The sequence below is a fragment of the Chiloscyllium punctatum genome, chromosome 30, assembly GCF_047496795.1.
Source record: "Chiloscyllium punctatum isolate Juve2018m chromosome 30, sChiPun1.3, whole genome shotgun sequence".
NCBI classification, from domain to species: Eukaryota; Metazoa; Chordata; class Chondrichthyes; order Orectolobiformes; family Hemiscylliidae; genus Chiloscyllium; species Chiloscyllium punctatum.
Genome location: NC_092768.1, coordinates 34,090,369 through 34,110,941, shown reverse-complemented (window position 1 = coordinate 34,110,941; position 20,573 = coordinate 34,090,369). Strand labels below are relative to the sequence as shown.

The 20,573-nt window shown below is 54.4% G+C and overlaps 1 protein-coding gene across 5 annotated transcripts in view; it reads right to left on the bottom strand.

Annotated features, from left to right (window-relative positions):
* The window catches only part of LOC140455403 (E3 ubiquitin-protein ligase BRE1A-like), a 42,761-nt gene that overhangs the window by 5,806 nt on the left and 16,382 nt on the right, over window positions 1-20,573 (bottom strand). For all 5 annotated transcript variants that reach the window (XM_072550224.1, XM_072550223.1, XM_072550227.1 and 2 more), the window contains exons 6-18: window positions 20,426-20,544; window positions 19,707-19,853; window positions 18,817-18,894; window positions 18,416-18,535; window positions 17,744-17,923; window positions 16,512-16,647; window positions 15,589-15,752; window positions 13,871-14,244; window positions 5,963-6,080; window positions 5,014-5,163; window positions 3,976-4,188; window positions 2,748-2,873; window positions 541-681 (exon numbers count right to left, since the gene is read on the bottom strand). In XM_072550224.1, coding sequence (XP_072406325.1) covers window positions 541-681; window positions 2,748-2,873; window positions 3,976-4,188; window positions 5,014-5,163; window positions 5,963-6,080; window positions 13,871-14,244; window positions 15,589-15,752; window positions 16,512-16,647; window positions 17,744-17,923; window positions 18,416-18,535; window positions 18,817-18,894; window positions 19,707-19,853; window positions 20,426-20,544 — 2,066 coding nt within the window. The remainder of the gene's footprint in view (window positions 1-540; window positions 682-2,747; window positions 2,874-3,975; window positions 4,189-5,013; window positions 5,164-5,962; window positions 6,081-13,870; window positions 14,245-15,588; window positions 15,753-16,511; window positions 16,648-17,743; window positions 17,924-18,415; window positions 18,536-18,816; window positions 18,895-19,706; window positions 19,854-20,425; window positions 20,545-20,573) is intronic.

The following is a 20,573-nucleotide window of genomic DNA, read 5'->3' as shown; positions in this document are numbered from 1 at the left end:
AAACTTCCCTCTGTATCCAACCCCGTGCTGTCCCTGTGCCTGTCCCTGTCCCTGTTCCTGGGAGGGAGTGATGGGGGACAGTGCAGAGGGAGCTTTACTCTGTATCTAACCCCGTGCTGTGCCTGTGCTGGGAGAGTTTGATGGGGACAGTGTAGAGGGAGCTTTACTCTGTATCTAACCCCATGCTGTGCCTGTGCTGGGAGAGTTTGATGGGGGACAGTGCAGAGGGAGCTTTACTCTGTATCTAACCCCGTGCTGTGCCTGTGCTGGGAGAGTTTGATGGGGGACAGTGTAGAGGGAGCTTTACTCTGTATCTAACCCCATGCTGTGCCTGTGCTGGGAGAGTTTGATGGGGGACAGTGTAGAGGGAGCTTTACTCTGTATCTAACCCCATGCTGTGCCTGTGCTGGGAGAGTTTGATGGGGGACAGTGTAGAGAGAGCTTTACTCTGTTTCTAACCTGCCCCGTCGCTGCCCCAGGTACACTCAATGCTGACAACGGATTATAATCATCTCTCTCCCATTATCCCGTTCCACTGACCTGTGCTCGCTTATAATTGAACGTTTCCTTCTCTCGGGCCACGCTGCCCTCGATGATATCGTTCTGAACCTCAGAGAGTTTCTTCTGATCAGTTTCCAGCTGCAACTTCAGGTCTTCAGCTAATTGGGCAGCCTCCACTGCCTGACAGAGGGGGGTGCGTCGGTGAGGGGGGTGGGTCGTGGAGAGGAGGAGCGAAGGGGAGAGGAAATCAGAGGGAGAGTGGGGGGGAGAGAGAGAGGGAGAAGGCAGGGGGGGGAGAGAGAGAGAGGGAGGGAGAAGGGGGGGAGAGAGAGAGGGAGAAGGCAGGGGGGGAGAGAGAGAGAGGGAGGGGAGAAGGGGGGGAGAGAGAGAGGGAGAAGGAGGGGGGAGAGAGAGAGGAAGGCGGGGGGGGGGGGAAGAGAGGATGGCGGGGGGGGGGAAAGAGAGGATGGCGGGGGGGGGAAAGAGAGGATGGCGGGGGGGGGAAAGAGAGGATGGCGGGGGGGGGGAAAGAGAGGATGGCGGGGGGGGGGAAAGAGAGGATGGCGGGGGGGGGGAAAGAGAGGATGGCGGGGGGGGGAAGAGAGGATGGCGGGGGGGGGAAAGAGAGGATGGCGGGGGGGGGAAAGAGAGGATGGCGGGGGGGGGGGGGAAGAGAGGAAGGCGGGGGGGGGGAGAGAGGAAGGCGGGGGGGGGAGAGAGGAAGGCGGGGGGGGGGAGAGAGGAAGGCGGGGGGGGGGGAGAGAGGAAGGCGGGGGGGGGGGGGGGGGGGGGGGGGGGGGGGGGGGGGGGGGGGGGGGGGGGGGGGGGGGGGGGGGGGGGGGAGAGAGGAAGGCGGGGGGGGGGGAGAGAGGAAGGCGGGGGGGGGAGAGAGAGGAAGACGGGGGGGGGAGAGAGAGGAAGACGGGGGGGGGGGAGAGAGGAAGACGGGGGGGGGGGGAGAGAGGAAGACGGGGGGGGGGGAGAGAGGAAGGCGGGGGGGGGAGAGAGGAAGGCGGGGGGGGGAGAGAGGAAGGCGGGGGGGGAGAGAGGAAGGCGGGGGGGGAGAGAGGAAGGCGGGGGGGGAGAGAGGAAGGCGGGGGGGGGAGAGAGGAAGGCGGGGGGGGAGAGAGGAAGGCGGGGGGGGAGAGAGGAAGGCGGGGGGGGAGAGAGGAAGGCGGGGGGGGAGAGAGGAAGGCGGGGGGGGAAGAGAGGAAGGCGTGGGGGGGGAGAGAGGAAGGCGGGGGGGGGGAGAGAGGAAGGCGGGGGGGGGGGGAGAGAGGATGGCGGGGGGGGGGGGAGAGAGGATGGCGGGGGGGGGGGGGGGGGGGGGAGAGAGGATGGCGGGGGGGGGGGGGGGGGAGAGGATGGCGGGGGGGGGAAGAGAGGATGGCGGGGGGGAAGAGAGGATGGCGGGGGGGGAAGAGAGGAAGGCGGGGGGGGGAGAGAGGAAGGCGGGGGGGGGGAGAGAGGAAGGCGGGGGGGGGAGAGAGGAAGGCGGGGGGGAGGGAGAGAGGAAGGCGGGGGGGAGGGAGAGAGGAAGGCGGGGGCGGGGAAAAGAGAGGAAGGCGGGGGGGGGAGAGAGGAAGGCGGGGGGGAGGGAGAGAGGAAGGCGGGGGGGAGGGAGAGAGGAAGGCGGGGGGGAGGGAGAGAGGAAGGCGGGGGGGGAGGGAGAGAGGAAGGCGGGGGGGAGGGAGAGAGGAAGGCGGGGGGGAGGGAGAGAGGAAGGCGGGGGGGAGGGAGAGAGGAAGGCGGGGGGGAGGGAGAGAGGAAGGCGGGGGGGAGGGAGAGAGGAAGGCGGGGGGGAGGGAGAGAGGAAGGCGGGGGGAGGGAGAGAGGAAGGCGAAGTGAGGGGGTGAGGGGGGAGAACGAGTGTGAGAATGTGCGGGAACGAGATGGTAAAAGAGAGAGTCAGTGTGCGAAAACAAGGCAGCAGCAGCAGAGACACAAGAGATGGGTTGGGAGCGTGGCGTGTCAGTGCCGGCAATAGGAAAGAGGAGGAAAGAGGAGGAAAGGGGAGGAATGGGGAGGCAGGGAGAGACCCACAAAGAGGGGGATGGAGCAAGGGAGGGAGACGAGGGAAGGATGGAGACGAGGAGGGAGGGTGCGAGAGTGTAAATATTATTTCACCGTGCCATAAGAATGTGCTCGAAAATGCAACTCCTTCTGTGACGTGAGTTGCTGCAGCGGACGAGCCCACCAGCTCGGATTGGAGAGGAGGGAAGGCCCCCAGCTCCCTGTCCTCTTACCTTGCGCTTGTGCATGTCCAGGGTCTGGGTTCGCAGGGAGAGCTCCTTCTCCATGGCCGTCAGGTTCGTCTGCAGTAACTGCTCCTTCTCTTCCAACTTTTTCACCACCTGGAGCTGGGCGTCAACCTGAGACAGGGGGACAGAGCGACAGAGAGAGAGAAAGTGAGAATAAAGAGAGCGCCTGTGTGCGTGTGTGAGAGAGAGAGAGAGAAAGCAAGTGTGACACGACAGCAAAAGCATGAGCAGGTCAAAGAGAGAGCGCGAGTGATTGAAAGAGAAAGTCAGAACGTGACAGAGAGAGAGAACAAGAGAAAGTGAAAGGGGCAGAACAGAGAATGAGAACAGGTGTGTGTGTGTGTGTGTGAGAGAGAGAGAGAGAGAGAGAGAGGGAGAGAGAGAAAACGAACATCAGTGAAAGAAAATACTGCAAGTGAGTACAAACACCAGGGAGATAGACATACAAGTGGAGAAATTGTAGCCACACAAAGAGATAGTTAACAGTGACGATGGACGTCAATGGAGGAGGGACGGAGGGTGGGAAGGAGGAACCGAGGGTGAGAAGGAGGGACGGAGCGAGGGAGGGAGGGAGGGACGGAGCGAGGGAGGGAGGGAGGGACGGAGCGAGGGAGGGAGGGAGGGACGGAGCGAGGGAAGGAGGGAGGGAGGGAGGGACGGAGCGAGGGAAGGAGGGAGGGAGGGAGGGACGGAGCGAGGGAGGGAGGGAGGGAGGGACGGAGCGAGGGAGGGAGGGAGGGACGGAGCGAGGGAGGGACGGAGCGAGGGAGGGAGGGAGGGAGGGACGGAGCGAGGGAGGGAGGGACGGAGGAACGGAGGGAGGGAGGGAGGGACGCAGCGAGGGAGGGAGGGAGGAGCGAGGGAGGGAGGGACGGAGCGAGGGAGGGAGGGACGGAGCGAGGGAGGGAGGGACGGAGCGAGGGAGGGACGGAGCGAGGGAGGGAGGGAGGGACGGAGCGAGGGAGGGAGGGAGGGACAGAGCGAGGGAGGGAGGGAGGGACAGAGCGAGGGAGGGAGGGAGGGACAGAGCGAGGGAGGGAGGGAGGGACAGAGCGAGGGAGGGAGGGAGGGACAGAGCGAGGGAGGGAGGGAGGGACAGAGCGAGGGAGGGAGGGTGGGAGGTAAGGTTGTGAATTAGAGGGCACAGTGAGGGCAGGATGGGGATAGGGAGTGTGAGGGCCTCTGCTCACAGCCCTCCACAGTGCTCACTGACTTGTGTTTTTAAGGTCAGCAGCTGGTCTCCCAGCTCCTCCTTCTCCTCCTTCAGCAGTTTGTGGATCTGGTTGGATTTGATTCGTTCAGACATCAGCTTGAAGTTCGCGTCGTCCTTTTCTCGAAGCTGCTGCATCAGCCGGATGTTCTGTTCCTGCATGTCCTCAAACGCCTGGCCAGTCACATCCATCTCCGACAGGAGAGCTTCCTCCTCCTGAAAAACACGGGGACAGTGCAGAGTGACAGAGGGAGAAACAGACTCAGTCCTGTACAGTATGTGTCCCCCTCACAGACTGTGCGTGTGATGCTCAGTGTCAGTCACTATACTGTGTATGTGTATATATATGTGTGTGTGTGTGTAAATCTAAACTTCACAGGCGATGTTTTAACCATTTCAGGATCATCTGTGGTTTATACAATTTGAATTTTCACTCAGGATATTAAGGGTGTGAGAAACTGATGTGTCTTGCACTGAGAAGCCCCCATCCTGCCTCAGTCATTCCCACTCCCAACTACTTCAATGCTCCCCCTTCAACTTCAACACATCCACAACACTGCTGTTCTCCAACCTGATAACCCACTCGATCACTGTAACATCTACCCCACTCCCTCTCCCGTCACCCCCACCCTCTCCATCCCCTTCCCCTAGCCCTGTCTTACCCCCTCCCCCGGCCCTGTCTCCTCTGCCCCTGCTGGCCCCATTTCCTCCTTGCCCGGCCCCCTCTCGCTCCCCGCTCCCGGGCCCTTCGTCTCCATCCCCCTACCCCTCTGTCTCCCAACTCCACCACTTAGCCCGCCCCCCCCAAGTATCCTTTCCCCTCCCCACTTTGCCCCACTTCTGCCTTGTCTCAGTCTCCCTGACCTCCCCCCTCCGGCCTTTTTGACATTTCACTCCAATTCAGGCGCTACTGCAATGCAATCACGGCTGGTCTCACTGTGAGAGAGTTGAGATAGCTTCAGTCCCATTGGGTAAATTTCTCCCTCCCACCAACTCACACGTCCCTCTCTCTACCCTGACCCTTCACCCGTCACCCCTCACCTGCTTCGCCATGGCGACCTTTTTCAGCATGTGCTCCATTTGTTCATCCACCAGCTTCATCCGGCGCAGAGCCTCCACATCTGCCATCTTCTTGCCCTCGTGCCTCTCCTTCTCCTCCAGCTCCTTCAGCCTCTGCCTCAGGTTCTCCAGCTGCAACAGGAAGGCAGCCCGTCAGAGGGGAGGGCGCGGGGATGCCGCGAGGGGAGGGCGCGGGGACGCCGGGATACTCCATACCCTCACGGTCAGAGGGAGGGAACGGGACACTGGGATACTCTGTATCCACACTGTCAGAGGGAGGGAACGGAACACCAGGAGGGAGCAAATGGGAATCTAAATACTCTGTATCCCCTGGCCAGAGGGCGGGAACGGATCAGGGGAGGGTGGGAATGGCACATTGGGAGGGGAGGGAACGGGACACTGGGATACTCTGTATCCTCATGGTCAGAGGGAGGGAACAGAACACGGGCAGGGAGAGTGAGTGGGACGGAGGGAGAGATGGGGGACGGAGAGACAGGGAGAGAGAGACAAAACAGGAGTCACAGAGAACTCAGATTCTCAGCACCGATCCTGGGAGGAAGTCTCTATGTTTGAACACAAAGGCCTCTTATTTTCCCAAACTCCAGGGGTAAGGGCTCAAATGTTGGCCATCCCGATCACTGCAGGAAGCCAGGCTGCTGACCCATCAGGGCCTGCTTCCACAGAGACGGAGACTGGTCAGACTGTCCCAGGGTGTTTCTCACCAAAGACAGCCTGCAGCAGGAATCTCTCACTCCGAGCCATCCAAGTTCGCCCATCCCAAACGCTAACAGATCACAGACCATCTCCCCGCACCACCCCCCCCCCCCCCCCGCTCAGATCACTGACTCCGGGCAATGGGGTGACCTAGAATCCCTTTGCCAATCCCTCACGCTGACCCTCCTGCAGAACATGCCAACAGTCTAGCACTCACCTCTGCCTTCGCCCTCTTCTCCGATGCCATCAGCTGAACTTTGTCCCTCTGCTCCTTTGGCGATGAGCGGTACATGTCCAACAGGAGCTTCATCTCCTTCTGACTTTCCTGTGCTCTCCTGTACACACAGGGAACAATAACACAGCGGTTCGGTGATAGAACTGGTAGTCCAGTTCCTGTCTCTGTATACCTGAATTATTCTGCATTGGGAGCACTGTGCTAAGTTCCTGTCCCTGTCGTCCTGAAGTATTCCACACTGGGAGCACTGTGCACAGTCCCTGTCACTGTATACCTGAATTATTCCACATGGAGAGCACTATGCACAGTCCCTGTCTCTGTATACATGAATTATTCCACATTGGGAGCACTGTGCACAGTTCCTGTCTCCATCACCCGGAACTATTCCAGATTGGAAGCACTGTGCACAGATCCTGTTTTGGAATACTTGAAATATTCAACACTGGGAGCACAACGCACATTTCCTGTCTCTGTATACCGGAATCATTCCACACTGGGAGCACAGTGCACAGTTCCTGTCTTTGTAAACGTGAATCATTCCACATTGGGAGCACAGTGCACAGTTCCTGTCTTTGTAAACGTGAATCATTCCACATTGGGAGCACAGTGCACAGTTCCTGTCTTTGTAAACGTGAATCATTCCACATTGGGAGCACTGTGCACAGTTCCTGTCACTGTATACCTGAATTATTCCACATGGAGAGCACTATGCACAGTCCCTGTCTCTGTATACATGAATTATTCCACATTGGGAGCACTGTGCACAGTTCCTGTCTCCATCACCCGGAACTATTCCACATTGGGAGCACTGTGCACAGTTCCTGTCCCTGTATATCTGAAGTATTCCACATTGGGAGCACTGTGCACAGTTCCTGTTACTCTATCACAGAATTATTCCACATTGAGAGCACTGTGCACAGTTCCTGTCCCTGTATACCTGAATTATTCCACATTGGCAGCACTGTGCACAGTTCCTGTCTCCGTCACCCAGAATTATTCCACATTGGGAGCATTGTGCACTGTTCCTGTCCCTGTACACCTGAATTATTCCACATTAAGAGCACTATGCACAGTTCCTGTCTCTGACTCCCGGAATTATTACACAATGGCAGCACTGTGCACAGTTCCTGTCTCTGTCTCCCGATTCATTCCACACTGGGAGCACTGCGCTGAGTCTCTGTCTATGTATACCTGAATTATTCCACATTGGGAGCACTGTGCAGAGTTCCTGTCACTGTCTCCCTGAATTATTCCTCATTGGGAGCACTGTGCACAGTTCCTGACACTGTATACCCGAATTATTCCACAATGGGAGCATGGTGCACAGTTCCTGTCTCTGTATACCTCAATTATTCCGCATATGGAGCACAGTTCACAGTCCCTATCTCTGTATACCTGAATTATTCCACATTGGGAGCACTGTGCACAGTCCCTGTCTCTGTATATAGGAATTGTTACATATTGGGAGCACTGTGCACAGTTCCTGTGACTGTATACCTGATTAATTCCACATTGGGAGCACTGTGCACAGTTCCTGTTTCTGTATACCTGAATTATTCCACACTGAGAGTGCTGTGCACAGTTCCTGTCTCATTATACCTGTATGTATTTCACATTGGGAGCACTGTGCACAGTTCCTGTCACTGTATACCTAAATTATTCCACATGGAGAGCACTGTGCACAGTTCCTGTCTCTGTCGCCCCGATTCATTCCACACTGGGAGCACTGTGCACAGTTCCTGACACTGTCTCCCTGAATTATTCCGTACTGGGAGCACTGTGCACAGTTCCTGCCTCTGCACACCTGAATTATTCCACAATGGGAGCCCTGTGCACAGTTCCTGCCTCTGTACACCTGAATTATTCCACAATGGGAGCCCTGTGCACAGTTCTTGTCTCTGTCTCCCGATTCATTCCACATTGGGAGCACTGTGCACAGTTCCTGTCTCTGTATACCTGAATTATTCCACAATGAGAGCAATCTGCACAGTTCCTGCCTGACTCCCGGAACTATTCCACATTGGGAGCACTGTGCACAATTCCTGTTACTCTATCCCAGAATTATTCCACATTGGGAGCACTGTGCACAGTTCCTGTCTCTGTATACCTGAATTAATCCACATCTGGAGCACTGTGCACAGTTCGTTACACTATCCCAGAATTATTCCACATTGGAAGCACTGCGCACAGTTCCTGTCTCTGTCACCTAGAACTATTCCACATTGGAAGCGCTGTACACAGTTCCTGTCTCTGTACGCCTGAATTATTCCACACTGGGAGCACTATGATCAGTTCCTGTCACTGTATACCTCAATTATTGTACATTGGGAGCACTGTACACAGTACCTATCACTGTATACCTGAATTCTTACAAGTTGGGAACACTGTGCACAGTTCCTGTCTCCGTCACCCAGAATTATTCCACATTGGGAGCACTGTGCGCAGTTCCTGTCTCTGTATAGCTGATTTATTCCATATCGAAGGCACTGAGCACAGTTCCTGTCTCAGTATACCTGAATTATTCAACATTGGGAGCACTGTGCACAGTTCCTGTCCTTGCAAGGATGCCTGCCTTGAAGAAGTTTTCCTCCTCTCTCTACAAGAAACTGTCTCCTTGACTTGTCCGACCTGCCTATCTTCTTTTCCACCTATCCACTCCACCCTCTCCTCCTTGACCTATCACCTTCATCTCCTCCCCCACTCACCCATTGTACTCTATGCTACTCTCTCCCCACCCCCACCCTCCTCTAGCTTATCTCTCCGTGCTTCAGGCTCACTGCCTTTATTCCTGATGAAGGGCTTTTGCCCGAAACGTCGATTTCGCTGCTCATTGGATGCTGCCTGAACTGCTGTGCTCTTCCAGCACCACTAATCCAGTATACAGTTCCTGTCCTTGTATACCTGTATTATTCCAGATTGGAAACACTGTGCACAGATCCTGTATCGGAATACTTGAAATATTCAACACTGGGAGCACAACGCACATTTCCTGTCTCTGTATACCGGAATGATTGTACATTGGGAGCACAGTGCACAGTTCCTGTCTCTGTATACGTGAATTATTCCACATTGGGAGCACAGTGCACAGTTCCTGTCTCTGTATACGTGAATTATTCCACATTGGGAGCACTATGCACAGTTCAGGTCCCTGCTTACCCGAATTAATCCACATTGAGTGCACTGTGCATTGTTTCAATCTCTTTGTACCTGAACTATTCCACATTAGGAGCACTGTGCACAGTTCCTGTCTCTGTAAACGTGAATTATACCACATGGAGAGCACTGTGCACAGTTCCAGACTCTGTATACGTGTACTATCCCACATTTCCTGTCTCTGTATACCTGAATTATTCCACATTGGGAGCACTGTGCTCAGTTCCTGTCTCCGTCACCCGGAATTATTCCACATTGGGAGCACTGTGCACAGTTTTTGTCACACTATCCCAGAATTATTCCACATTGGGAGCACTGTGCACAGTTCCTGTCTCTGTATACTTGAAATATTCCACATTGAGAGCACTGTGCACAGTTCCTGTCTCTGTATACCTGAATTATTCCACACTGGGAGCACTGTGCACAGTTCCTGACACTGTATACCTGAATTATTCCATACTTTTGCGAGCACTGTTCCTGTCACTGTATACCTGAATTATTCCACAATGAGAGCAGTGTGCACAGTTCCTGCCTTTGTATATAGGAATTATTACACATTGGGAGCACTGTGCACAATGCCTGTCCCTGTATACCCTGAATTATTCCACAATGGGAACCCTGTGCACAGTTCCTGTCTGTCTCCCGATTCATTCCACAATGGGAGCACTGTTCTGAGTTCTTGTCCCTGCATACCTGAATTATTTCACACCGGGAGCTTTGTGCACAGTTCCTGTCAGTGTCTCCCTGAATTAATCCATACTGGGAGCTCTGTTCCTGTCCCTGTATGCCTGCACTATTTCACTGTGCACTGTTCCTGTCCGTGTACACCTGAACTATTCCACAATGGAAGCATTGTGCACAGTTCCTGTCACTGTATACCTGAATTCTTACACGTTGGGAACACTGCGCACAGTTCCTGTCTCCGGCACCCAGAGGTATTCCACATTGGGAGCACTGTGTGCAGTTCCTGTCTCTGTATACCTGATTTATTCCATATCGAAGGAACTGTGCACAGTTCCTGTCTCAGAAGACCTGAATTATTCGACATTGGGAACACTGTGCACGGTTCCTGTCTCAGACACCCGAAATTATAGCACATTGGGAGAACTGTGCACAGTTCCTGCCTCTGTATATAGGAATTATTAAACATTGGGAGCACTGTGCACAATTCCTGTGACTGTATACCTGAATTATTCCACATTAGGAGCACTGTGCACAGTTCCTGCCTCTGTATATAGGAATTATTAAACATTGGGAGCACTGTGCACAATTCCTGTGACTATATACCTCAATTACTCCACAATGGGAGCACTGTACACAGTTCCTGTCATTGTATACCTGAATTATTCCACATTGGGAGCACTTTGCACACTTCTGATGTGGAATAATTCAGGTATACAATGACAGGAACTGTGCACAGTGCTCCCAATGTGGAATTATTCTGGGAGACAGAGACAGGAACTGTTCACAGTACTGCCATTGTGGAATGAATTGGGAGACAGAGACAGGAACTGTGCACAGTGCTCGCAGTCTGGAATAATTCAGGGAGACAGTGTCAGGAACTGTGCACAGTGCTCCCAATGTACAATAATTCAGGTGTACAGTGTCAGGAACTGTGCACCATGATCCCATTGTGGAATGAATCGGGAGAAAGAGACAAGAAGTGTGCACAGTGCTCCCATTGTGGAATACGTACAGGTACAATGAGACAGGAACTGTGCACAGTGCTCCCATTGTGGAATAATTCAGGTGTACAGTAACAGGAACTGAGCACAGTGCTCCCAATGTGGAATGAATCGGGAGACAGAGACAGGAACTGTGCACAGTGCTCCCAATGTGGAATAATTGAGGAAGACAATGACAGGTACAGCACACAGCGCTCTCAGTGTGGAATAATTCTGGTATACAGAGACAGGGACTGTGAACAGTGCTCCATATGTGAAATAATTCAGGTATACAGTCACAGGAATTGTGCACAGTGCTCCCAATGTGTAATAATTCCTATATACAGAGGCAGGAACTGTGCACAGTGCTCCCAATGTCGAATAATTCAGGTATACAGTCACAGGAATTGTGCACAGAGCTCCCAATGTGTAATAATTCCTATATACAGAGGCAGGAACTGTGCACAGTGCTCCCAATGTCGAATAATTCAGGTATACAGTCACAGGAATTGTGCACGGTGCTCCCAATGTGTAATAATTCCTATATACAGAGGCAGGAACTGTGCACAGCGCTCCCAATGTGGAATAATTCAAGTATACAGAGACTGTGAACAGTGCTCCATATGTGGATTAATTCAGGTATACAGAGACTGGAACTGTGCACAGCGCTCTCACCGTGGAATAATTCACGCGTACAGATTCAGGAACTGTACACAATGCTTGCAATGTGGAATAATTCAGGTATACAGAGAGAGAAAGTGTGCACAGTGCTCCCAAAGTGTAAGAATTCAGGTATCCAGTGCCAGGGACTGCACAGTGCTCCCAATGGGAATAATTCAGGTATACAGAGACAGGAACCTTGCATAGTGCTCCCACTGTGGAGTAATTCAGGTATCCAAAGACAGGAACTGTGCACAGTGCTCCCAGTGTGCAATAATTGGGGTATACAGAGACTGGGAGCACTTTGTACAGTTCCTGTCATTGTATACCTGAATTATTCCACATCGGAAGTGTGCAAAGTGCTCCCAATGTGGAATAATTCAGGTATACAATGACAGGAACTGTGCAAAGTGCTCCCAGTCTCTGTATACCTCAATTATTGCACACTGGGAGCACTAGGCAACGTTCCTGTCACTATACCTGAATTATTCCCATTGGGAGCACTGTGCACACTCCCTGGCACTGGATACCTGAATTCTTACATGTTGGGAGCACTGTGCACACTTTCTCTCTCTGTATACCTGAATTATTCCACATTGTGAGCATTGTGTATAGTTCCTGTCTCTGTACGCATGAATTATTCCACAGTGAGAGCGCTGTGCACAGTTCCTGTCACTGTATACCTGAATTATTCTACAATGGGAGCTCTGTGCACAGTTCCTGTCTCTGTATACCTGAATTATTCCATACTGGGAGCACTGTTCACAGTTCCTGTCTCATTATACCTGTATTTATTCCACATTGGGAGCACTGTGCACTGTACCTGTCACTGTCTTCCTCAATTATTCCACATTGGGAGCACTGTGCACAGTTCCGGTCTCTGTATACCCGAATTATTCTACATTGGAAGCACTGTGCAGAGGTCCTGCCCCGGACACCCGAATTATTCCACAATGGGAGCTCTGTGCACATTTCCTGTCTCTGTCTCCCGATTTATTCCACATTGGGAGCACTGTGCGCTGTACCTGTCACTGTCTTCCTCAATTATTGCACTCTGGGAGCTCTGTGCACAGTTCCTGTCACTGTATACCTGAACTACTCTACATTGGGAGCACTGTGCACAGTTCCCGCCCTGTATACTTGAATTATTCCACAGTGGGAGCACTGTGCTCAGTTCCAGTTACTGTGTACCTGAATTCTTACAAGTTGGGAGCACTGTGCACAGTTCCTGTCTCTGTATACCTGAATTATTTCACATTGGGATCACTGTGCAGAGTTCTTGTCATGGTATACCTGAATTATTCTACATTGGGAGCTCTGTGCACAGTTCCTGCCCAGGTATACTTGAATTATTCCACAATGGGAGCACTGTGCTCAGTTCCTGTTACTGTGCACCTGAATTATTCCACACAGAGCGCTGTGCACAGTTCCTGTCTCATTATACCTGTATTTATTCAACATTGGGAACACTGTGCGCTGTACCTGTCACTGTCTTCCTCAATTATGCCACACTGGGAGCTCAGTGCAAAGTTCTTGTCACGGTATACCTGAATTATTCTACATTGGGGGCACTGTGCACAGTTCCTGTCTCTGTATACCTGAATTATTGTACACTGGGACCACTGTGCACAGTTCCTGTCCCGGTATACCTGAATTATTTCACATCGGGAGCTTTGTGCACAGTTCCTGTCACTGTATACCTGAATTATTCCACATTGGGAGCACTGTGCACCGTTCCTGTCTCTGTCGCACCGATTCATTCCACACCGGGAGCACTGTACACAGTTCCTCACACTGTCTCCCTGAATTATTCCATACTGGGAGCACTGTGCACAGTTCCTGCCTCTGCACACCTGAATTATTCCACAATGGGAGCCCTGTGCACAGTTCCCACCTCTGTACACCTGAATTATTCCACAATGGGAGCAATGTGCACAGATCCTGTCACTGTATACCTGAATTATTCCTCACAGAGCGTTGTGCACAGTTCCTGTCTCATTATACCTGTACGTATTCCACAATGGGAACACTGTGCTCAGTTCCTGTTACTGTGTACCTGAATTATTCCACAATGGGAGCACTGTACACAGTTCCTGTCGCTGTACACCTGAATTATTCCACACAGAGCGCTGTGCACAGTTCCTGTCTCATTATACCTGTACTTATTCCACTTTGGGAGCACTGTACACAGTTCCTGTCTCTGTATACCTGAATTATTCCACAATAGGAGCCCTGTGCACAGTTATTCGCTCTGTCTCCCGATTCATTCCACAATGGGAGCATGGTGCACAGTTCCTGTCCCTATTTACCTGAATTATTCCACATTGGGAGCACTGTGCACAGTTCCTGACTCTGTATACCTGAATTATTTCACATTGTGAGCACTGTGCTCTGCTCTTACACATCAACTTACTTCAGTTCGCCTCGTAGCTGTTTGACCATCTCCGCCTCCTTTTTCTTGGTGTCCTCGGGTTTACTCCTGTCTCTCTCCTTGTCTGCCTTGTCCTTGTCCCGATCTTTCTCGGTGTCCTTCTCCCTCCCCTTCTCCCTGGCCCGTTCTCTCTCCTTCTCGCGCTTCTCCCGCTCTCTCTCTTTTTCTTTCTCCTTCTCCTTCTCCTCTTCCTGCTGCTGCTGCTGCTGTCGGCGTTGCTTGGCAGCCTCGGCTTCCTCTTTCTCCCTCTTGCTGCTGCTGTCCTCGGGCTCCTGCTTGATGTCTGGGGCCTCCTCTTTGACCTGCTCAGTGCCTCCGGCCTGCGGTTGCGACCCGCTGGATCCCCGCGACCGGACCTTGGAAGGTGGGAATGGAAAGGGGCTGTGACTGTCAACCTGCACCGTCCAATGTCTCTAATTCCCTCCCCACTCACTCCCACTACAGGGTCAGGAAAGGCCCAGCCTTCAGCTGGGGCCTGTGCTGGCAGATTGCCAGAACAGCCTGGCCACAGTCAGCTCAGTGTTTTTCCCTGGAGCGTTGGAGGCTGACGTTGAGGGGCATGGATAGGGTAAGTAGACAAAGTCTATTCCCTGGGGTGGGGGGGGGGGGGGAGTCCAGAACTAGTGGGTGTAGTTTAAGGGTGAGAGGGGAAAGATAGAAAAGAGACCTAATGGCAACGTTTTCACACAGAGGGTGGTACGTATATGGAATGAGCTGCCGAAGGAAGTGGTGGAGGCTGGTACAATTACAACATTTAAAAGGCATATGGATGGGTGTATGAATAGGAAGGGTTTGGAGGGACAAGTGCTGGCAAATGGGACTAGATTGTGTTGGAATATCTGGTCGGCATGGACGAGTCGGACCAAAGGGTCTGTTTCAGTGCTGTACATTTGTATGACTCTGCGACCGCAGCTGACAGTGAGAAATACTGGGAGGTGATGGCCGAGTTAATTTAGAGATCCGGGGTCTGGAGACCCTTGTTCAAATCCTGGCACTGCAAAGTTTGAGATTTGAATTCAATAAAAATCTGGAATTAAAGAATCTAGTGACGACCATAAATCCGTCACCGACGGTCAGTAAAAACCCATCGGGTTCACTGACGTCCTCAAGGGAAGGAATCTGACCCAGTCTGGCCTACATGTGACTACAGACCTGTAGCGATGCTATTCACTCAGTTTAGGGACAGGCAATGAAGGCCGGCCCAGGAGTCAGCGACACCCTCACGTTCCGTAAATGAGGGTTTTCAAGACGACATTAACCCGGGGAGCTGGGAGAGTTGAGAAGTGGTTTTCAGTGACCGTGGAGTTGGAAATTCGGGCACTCCAGTCAAAGGAGGAGGAAATGAAGAAAATTTTCTTTTTCTTCATTAACACGCAGCGGGTGGTTTGTGATTTGTGATGCTGAAAGGACCACCAGTGACGGGTAAAGTCGAGAAAAAAGAAGGTTCCCAGGGGAGGAGGCCATGGATTCGAACAGGATGAGTTTCCAGGGAGGGATGCTGGGTTGAAGGGAGGTCAAACACATGCTGTTCCTCAACAGAGGGGGGAGGGGCCTTGATAGGCCAAATGGCCTCAGCGTGCGCCACGGTATTCATTGCCAGTGAATGTACAGCTCTCCCCCCGCCCCTCGCCGACCCCGTGACCCCCCCCCCACTCAGCCCTGCCTGGCAGACACCCCCCCCACCGTCCACCCTGACTCACCAGGCCCAGCTCGCTGTGGGTCTCCCAGACTTTCCGCCGCACCTTGGCCAGCTCCGTGTGGCTGTCTCGCAGCCTCCGTTTGTAACGCTGCACGTCGCCCTTCAGCTGGTGGTTGTGGTTCTGCAGGCTGCTGATCAGGTGACGCATCTCCCGGTTGATGGGCCCTGGACAAGGGACGGAGGATTGGGAAGAGAGGAGGAGTCAGAGATCCCGGACGGAGGACAGAGCCATCACCCCACCTCGTGGTGTTGGACGAACGGGAACGAGCGAGAGCTCTTCCTTTCCCCACACCACCTCCTCCTCTCTCCCCCATCAATCATTTCCACCGGTCGCCTTTTCTCCCCTTCCCTCACTCCGATTCCTCCCCTCACCATCTTCCCTTTTTTACTCCCCTCTCCAAATCTAACTCTCCACCCACAAACCTCCTCCGTCTCCTCCTCCACACCCTCAAACCCTCCCCCACACAGACTGCACTCACCCCCACCCCCAAAACAGGCCTCCCTACTCCACAGGCCTCACCCTCCCTCCTCCAATCCACCACATCGTCCCCGCCGCCCCACACCAACCCCCCATTAACACCCAGGAACAGCCCCCACTCCATCCCCCCACCCTCAAACCCCCGCCATCTCCTCCCTCCCACCCTCAAACCTCCTAAAGCTCTTCCCTCCCACCTTCAGCCTCTTATCCGCCTCCTTCTCTCCCTCCTTACTCCATTCCCCCAACCCCCATTCCCTCTGCTCCCTCCCCATCCATTAGCTCCTGTCCCATCAACCACGCACTGCTCTCAGTCGCCCCCCTCCTAGTGCCCCCTCGCTGCCCCTCCCATCGCCCACACACCCCTCTCTCCCTCCTCCCAGTGTGGTTCCAATGCCTTCTCGCTGCCCCGCCCCACTCCCAGCTGTCCCCGTCCCACCCGTTCTCACCCGCCTGTTCGTTGGCAGCGAGGGTTTGCTCGAACTCTATCCGCAACATCTCGTATTCCTTGCGGACCTGGGCCAGGGTATCCTCCAGCTGCATCACCTCGGTGCGCAACTTCTTCTGGAGGCCCACCTCATCGCCCTGCGGAGCGACACACACACACACACACACACACGTGCACATGCAGCAGCACAGACTGGAGATAGCACAGTCCTCATCAATAAACCCTTCCCCCCCCACGCAGACTGCACTCACCACCCCCCCCTTCCTCCCCACGCCCGCCCCAGCCCCCACATCCCCAAAACAGGCCTCACGACCCACCCCGCCACACACCAGCCTCCCCCCTCCACAGGCCGCACCCTCTCTCCGCCAAGCCACCACATCCTCCCCGCCAACACCCAGGCAAAGGTCCCACTCCACCTACCCCCAACCCCTCACAGGCCTTAACCCAGCACCTTACCTCCCCACCCCCACAGGTCTATTCCATTCTAACCCCCCACCTAGGCCTGACGCCCTCCCCTCCTCCCCCCCCACCCATTCCCCGGTGCTGACCTCATTCCCCTCGCTACCACCCCCCACCCTCCATCCCCGCCTCCTCGCAAAGGATACAAGCTCACGAGGGTCATACACTGACCCTGACCTGCCCCAGGGTCACACAGTGACCCCCCCCTCTCCCCTGACCTGACCTTCCCCAGGGTCACACAGTCACCCCCCACCACCGGCCCCGTCCGCAGGGCCACACAGTGATCCCCACCTAACCCCCCCCACCCACAACTGACCTTCCCAGGATTGCACAGTGATTTCCCCCCCCCTCAACCTTCGCCTGGGTCGCACAGTGACCCCCGCCCAACCGGACCTTCCTCCGGGTCACACGGTGAACCCCACCCTGAATGGACATTTCTCCGGGTTGCACAGTCACCAACCCCCCACCTGCCCCGTCCGCAGGGTCACACAGTGACCTCCCCCTGAACTGACCTTCCCAGGATTGCACAGTGACCCCCTCCCACGACCTGACCTTCCCCAGGGTTGCACAGTGACCCTGATCTGACCTTCCCCAGGGTTGCACAGTGACCCCCCCCGCCCCGACCTGACCTTCCCTAGGGTCGTACAGTGACCCCTGACCTTCACGCCCAAGTGAAGTCTCATTGACATTTGCAGTTTGGGGAAGGGGTAGGCGTCGCACGAGGTGAGGGGCGAGGGGCGTGGCTCTGGGGACGGAGCAGGTACCACAGCTCACCTCCATCTGCTCCACTTGGCGTTGGTGGGTGGTGCGGGTGGTGAAGAGCAGGCTGCGGGCATCGTCCATCTGGGCCTTGAGCTGCAGGCTCTCATTATACAGTACGGAGAACTGAGACTGCAGGCACCGGAACTCCGGGGAATCCTTCACCATCTCATTGGCAAGAGACTTCAACTGGTCCTGGGCAGGGAGCAAACAGGGAGGGGGACATGATTAATCCCTGGGTGGGCGAGGGAGGGAGGGCATGTGTGTGTGTGTGTGTGTGTGTGTGTGTGTGTGTGTGTGTGTGTGTGTGTGTGTGTGTGAGAGTGAGTGAGTGAGTGAGTGAGTGAGTGAGTGAGAGAGAGAGACAGACAGCAAGGTGACGGAGCGAGCACATGGGGGGAGATACAGCAGGGGATATTCATTGTCCAAAATCACAATGCCAAAGCAGAGCGCACACAGGAATAGGAGAAGGCCATTCTGCCCCTCGAGTCTGTAACAGCAGGACATAGAAAGGCCGTTCCACTCAGTGAGACTGTGCCACTCTCAAAAGTGAGGGGGAAAAGAGCCGGAGGAGGTGAGAAAGGGTTAATAGAGAGAGAGGGTGAGCAGTGAAGACAGGAGCAGGCCGAACAGCGCGCAGAGAACATTGCGGCGGGGGGTGGGGGCAGGTGAAGGATCAGAACCCACCCTCAGCTTCTCGTTGTCCCCGGTAACCATCTGGAGATCCTGCCGCATCTTCTCGAGCTCCGAGAGACGGTTCAAGGCCAACTCCTTATTCTCTTCCAGGTCACAGTTCATCTCTTCAAACTACAGGAAACAGGCAGCACTGATATTATCTTGACAGACTGACCCTCCAACAGTGCGGCACTCGCTCGGTACTGACCCTCCGACAGTGCGGCACGCCCTCACTACTGACCCTCCGACAGTGCGGCACGCCCTCACTACTGACCCTCCGACAGTGCGGCGCGCCGTCACTACTGACCCTCCGGCACGCCGTCACTACTGACCCTCCGGCATCAGGATACAGGACCTGACCCCTGCCCGTCCTTCCCCAGCCCCAGTTTCACTGCGACCCTGGGGAACAGTACCTTCCTGGCGTTGATGGTGACAGTCCCCCCGTACAGATTACTCGATCCTCCGTAAACTTTGTAACCTTTCGATTTGACCTGGAGCAGCAGATAGAAAGGGGGATGAGTCAAACTCATCAAACAGTTGCAGCCAATGTTATATACCCCTGGGAGTATTCAATGGGGACAGTGTCAGGGAGATTTACTCTGTATCTAACCTTGTGTTCTCCCTGAATTCGGAGTGTTTGATAGGGGCCAGTGCAGAGAGAGCTTTACTCTGTATCTAACCCTGTGCTGTCCCTATCCAGGGAGTGAGTGAAGGGGACAGTGTAGAGGGTGCTTTACTCTGTATCTAACCTCGTGCTGTCCCTGTCCTGGGAGTGTTTGATGGGGACAGTGTAGATGGAGCTTTACTCTGTATCTAACCCGGTGCTGTCCCCGGCCTGGGAATGTTTGACAGTGAACAGTGTGGAGGGAGCTTTACTCTGTATCTAACCCTGTGCTGCCTCTATCCTGGGAGTCTTTGATGGGGGACAGTGTAGAATAAACTTTACACGCTGTCGATTCTGAGTTATCCCTGTCCTGGGAGAGCACATTGCTGACACTGGGTATAAAGTGCTCCACAATATTGGCGTGATTGTAACAAGGTCAGGTAGGTACACCTCATCAAATACGAGCTCCCTGATTGGGGCTGTTTCCGTGATCCAGTCAGGGAGCCCCGGCTGACACAAAAAGGGTGGGTGTCAGCAACACTGACCCTCTGGTACCTTACACTGTCTGAGGCTGTATTAGAGTGCAGGATTGCTCCTGTGTGAATACAGAGTGACGTGGTGACGGATATTGGCCTGTGTACAATTATTTCAGGTTTAACTGTTTTCTTCCGAGTGGAGCTCCTCACTCTGTATTCTCACCCTCTCCAGCACCTCTGCCAGGTGCCTGTTAAGTCTTTGCTCCCGTTTGCGAATCTTGTCAGTGTCCCACTGCAGGTCCTCGATGGTGGTCTGCATGTCCGACAGGCGACTCTCTGCCTCCTCCAACTTCCCCTGGAGCTCCGAGAACTGGCAGCAGGGAGACGGAAAGGAGGGGGTAAAGACCAAGGGGGAGACAGGGAGTGGGGGAAATGGGTGGGGGGGAGAGAGAGAGAGAGAGAGAGAGAGAGAGAGAGAGAGAGAGAGAGAGAGAGAGAGAGAGAGAGAGAGACACACAGACAGACAGACAGACAGACAGACAGAGAGAGAGAGAGAGAGAGAGAGAGAGAGTCACAGAGAGTGAGAGCGCGAGTGGGGGCATGGGCAGTGACAGAACGAGAGAGAGGTGCAACAGAGAGAGAGAGGGGGGGAGAGCAGGGGTGTAAAGGAGAGAGGCGTGAGGATAGAGAAAAGGGGGAAGAGAGTGATCATATATTTACTCATCGGTACAAAAACAAGATGTTGAGAATATGCTTTTCTGAGAAAGGGGTCCATCAGCACAAAGGGGGCAGGATGGAGCAACGGTGACCCCACATTAAATCTAACTAGTCCCACAACAGTTTTCCCCCCCTTCCCCCAATCCAGATCCGCACCCGCCCCCCCCCCCCCCCCCACCACCCATGCAGCACTCCCCATTTCCGCCCCACCTCCCTGGATCTTGCCTCTTGTGACATCTTGTGATGCTTCTCTCGCAGACAGTCTGTCAGCTCCAGCAACCTCTGATTCTCCTTTGACAGGAGCGAGTTCAACTCCCTCAGGGCATCCTCCAGCAGGGGTGAACCTGGGCCGGGGAGCAGTCACACAGTTAGA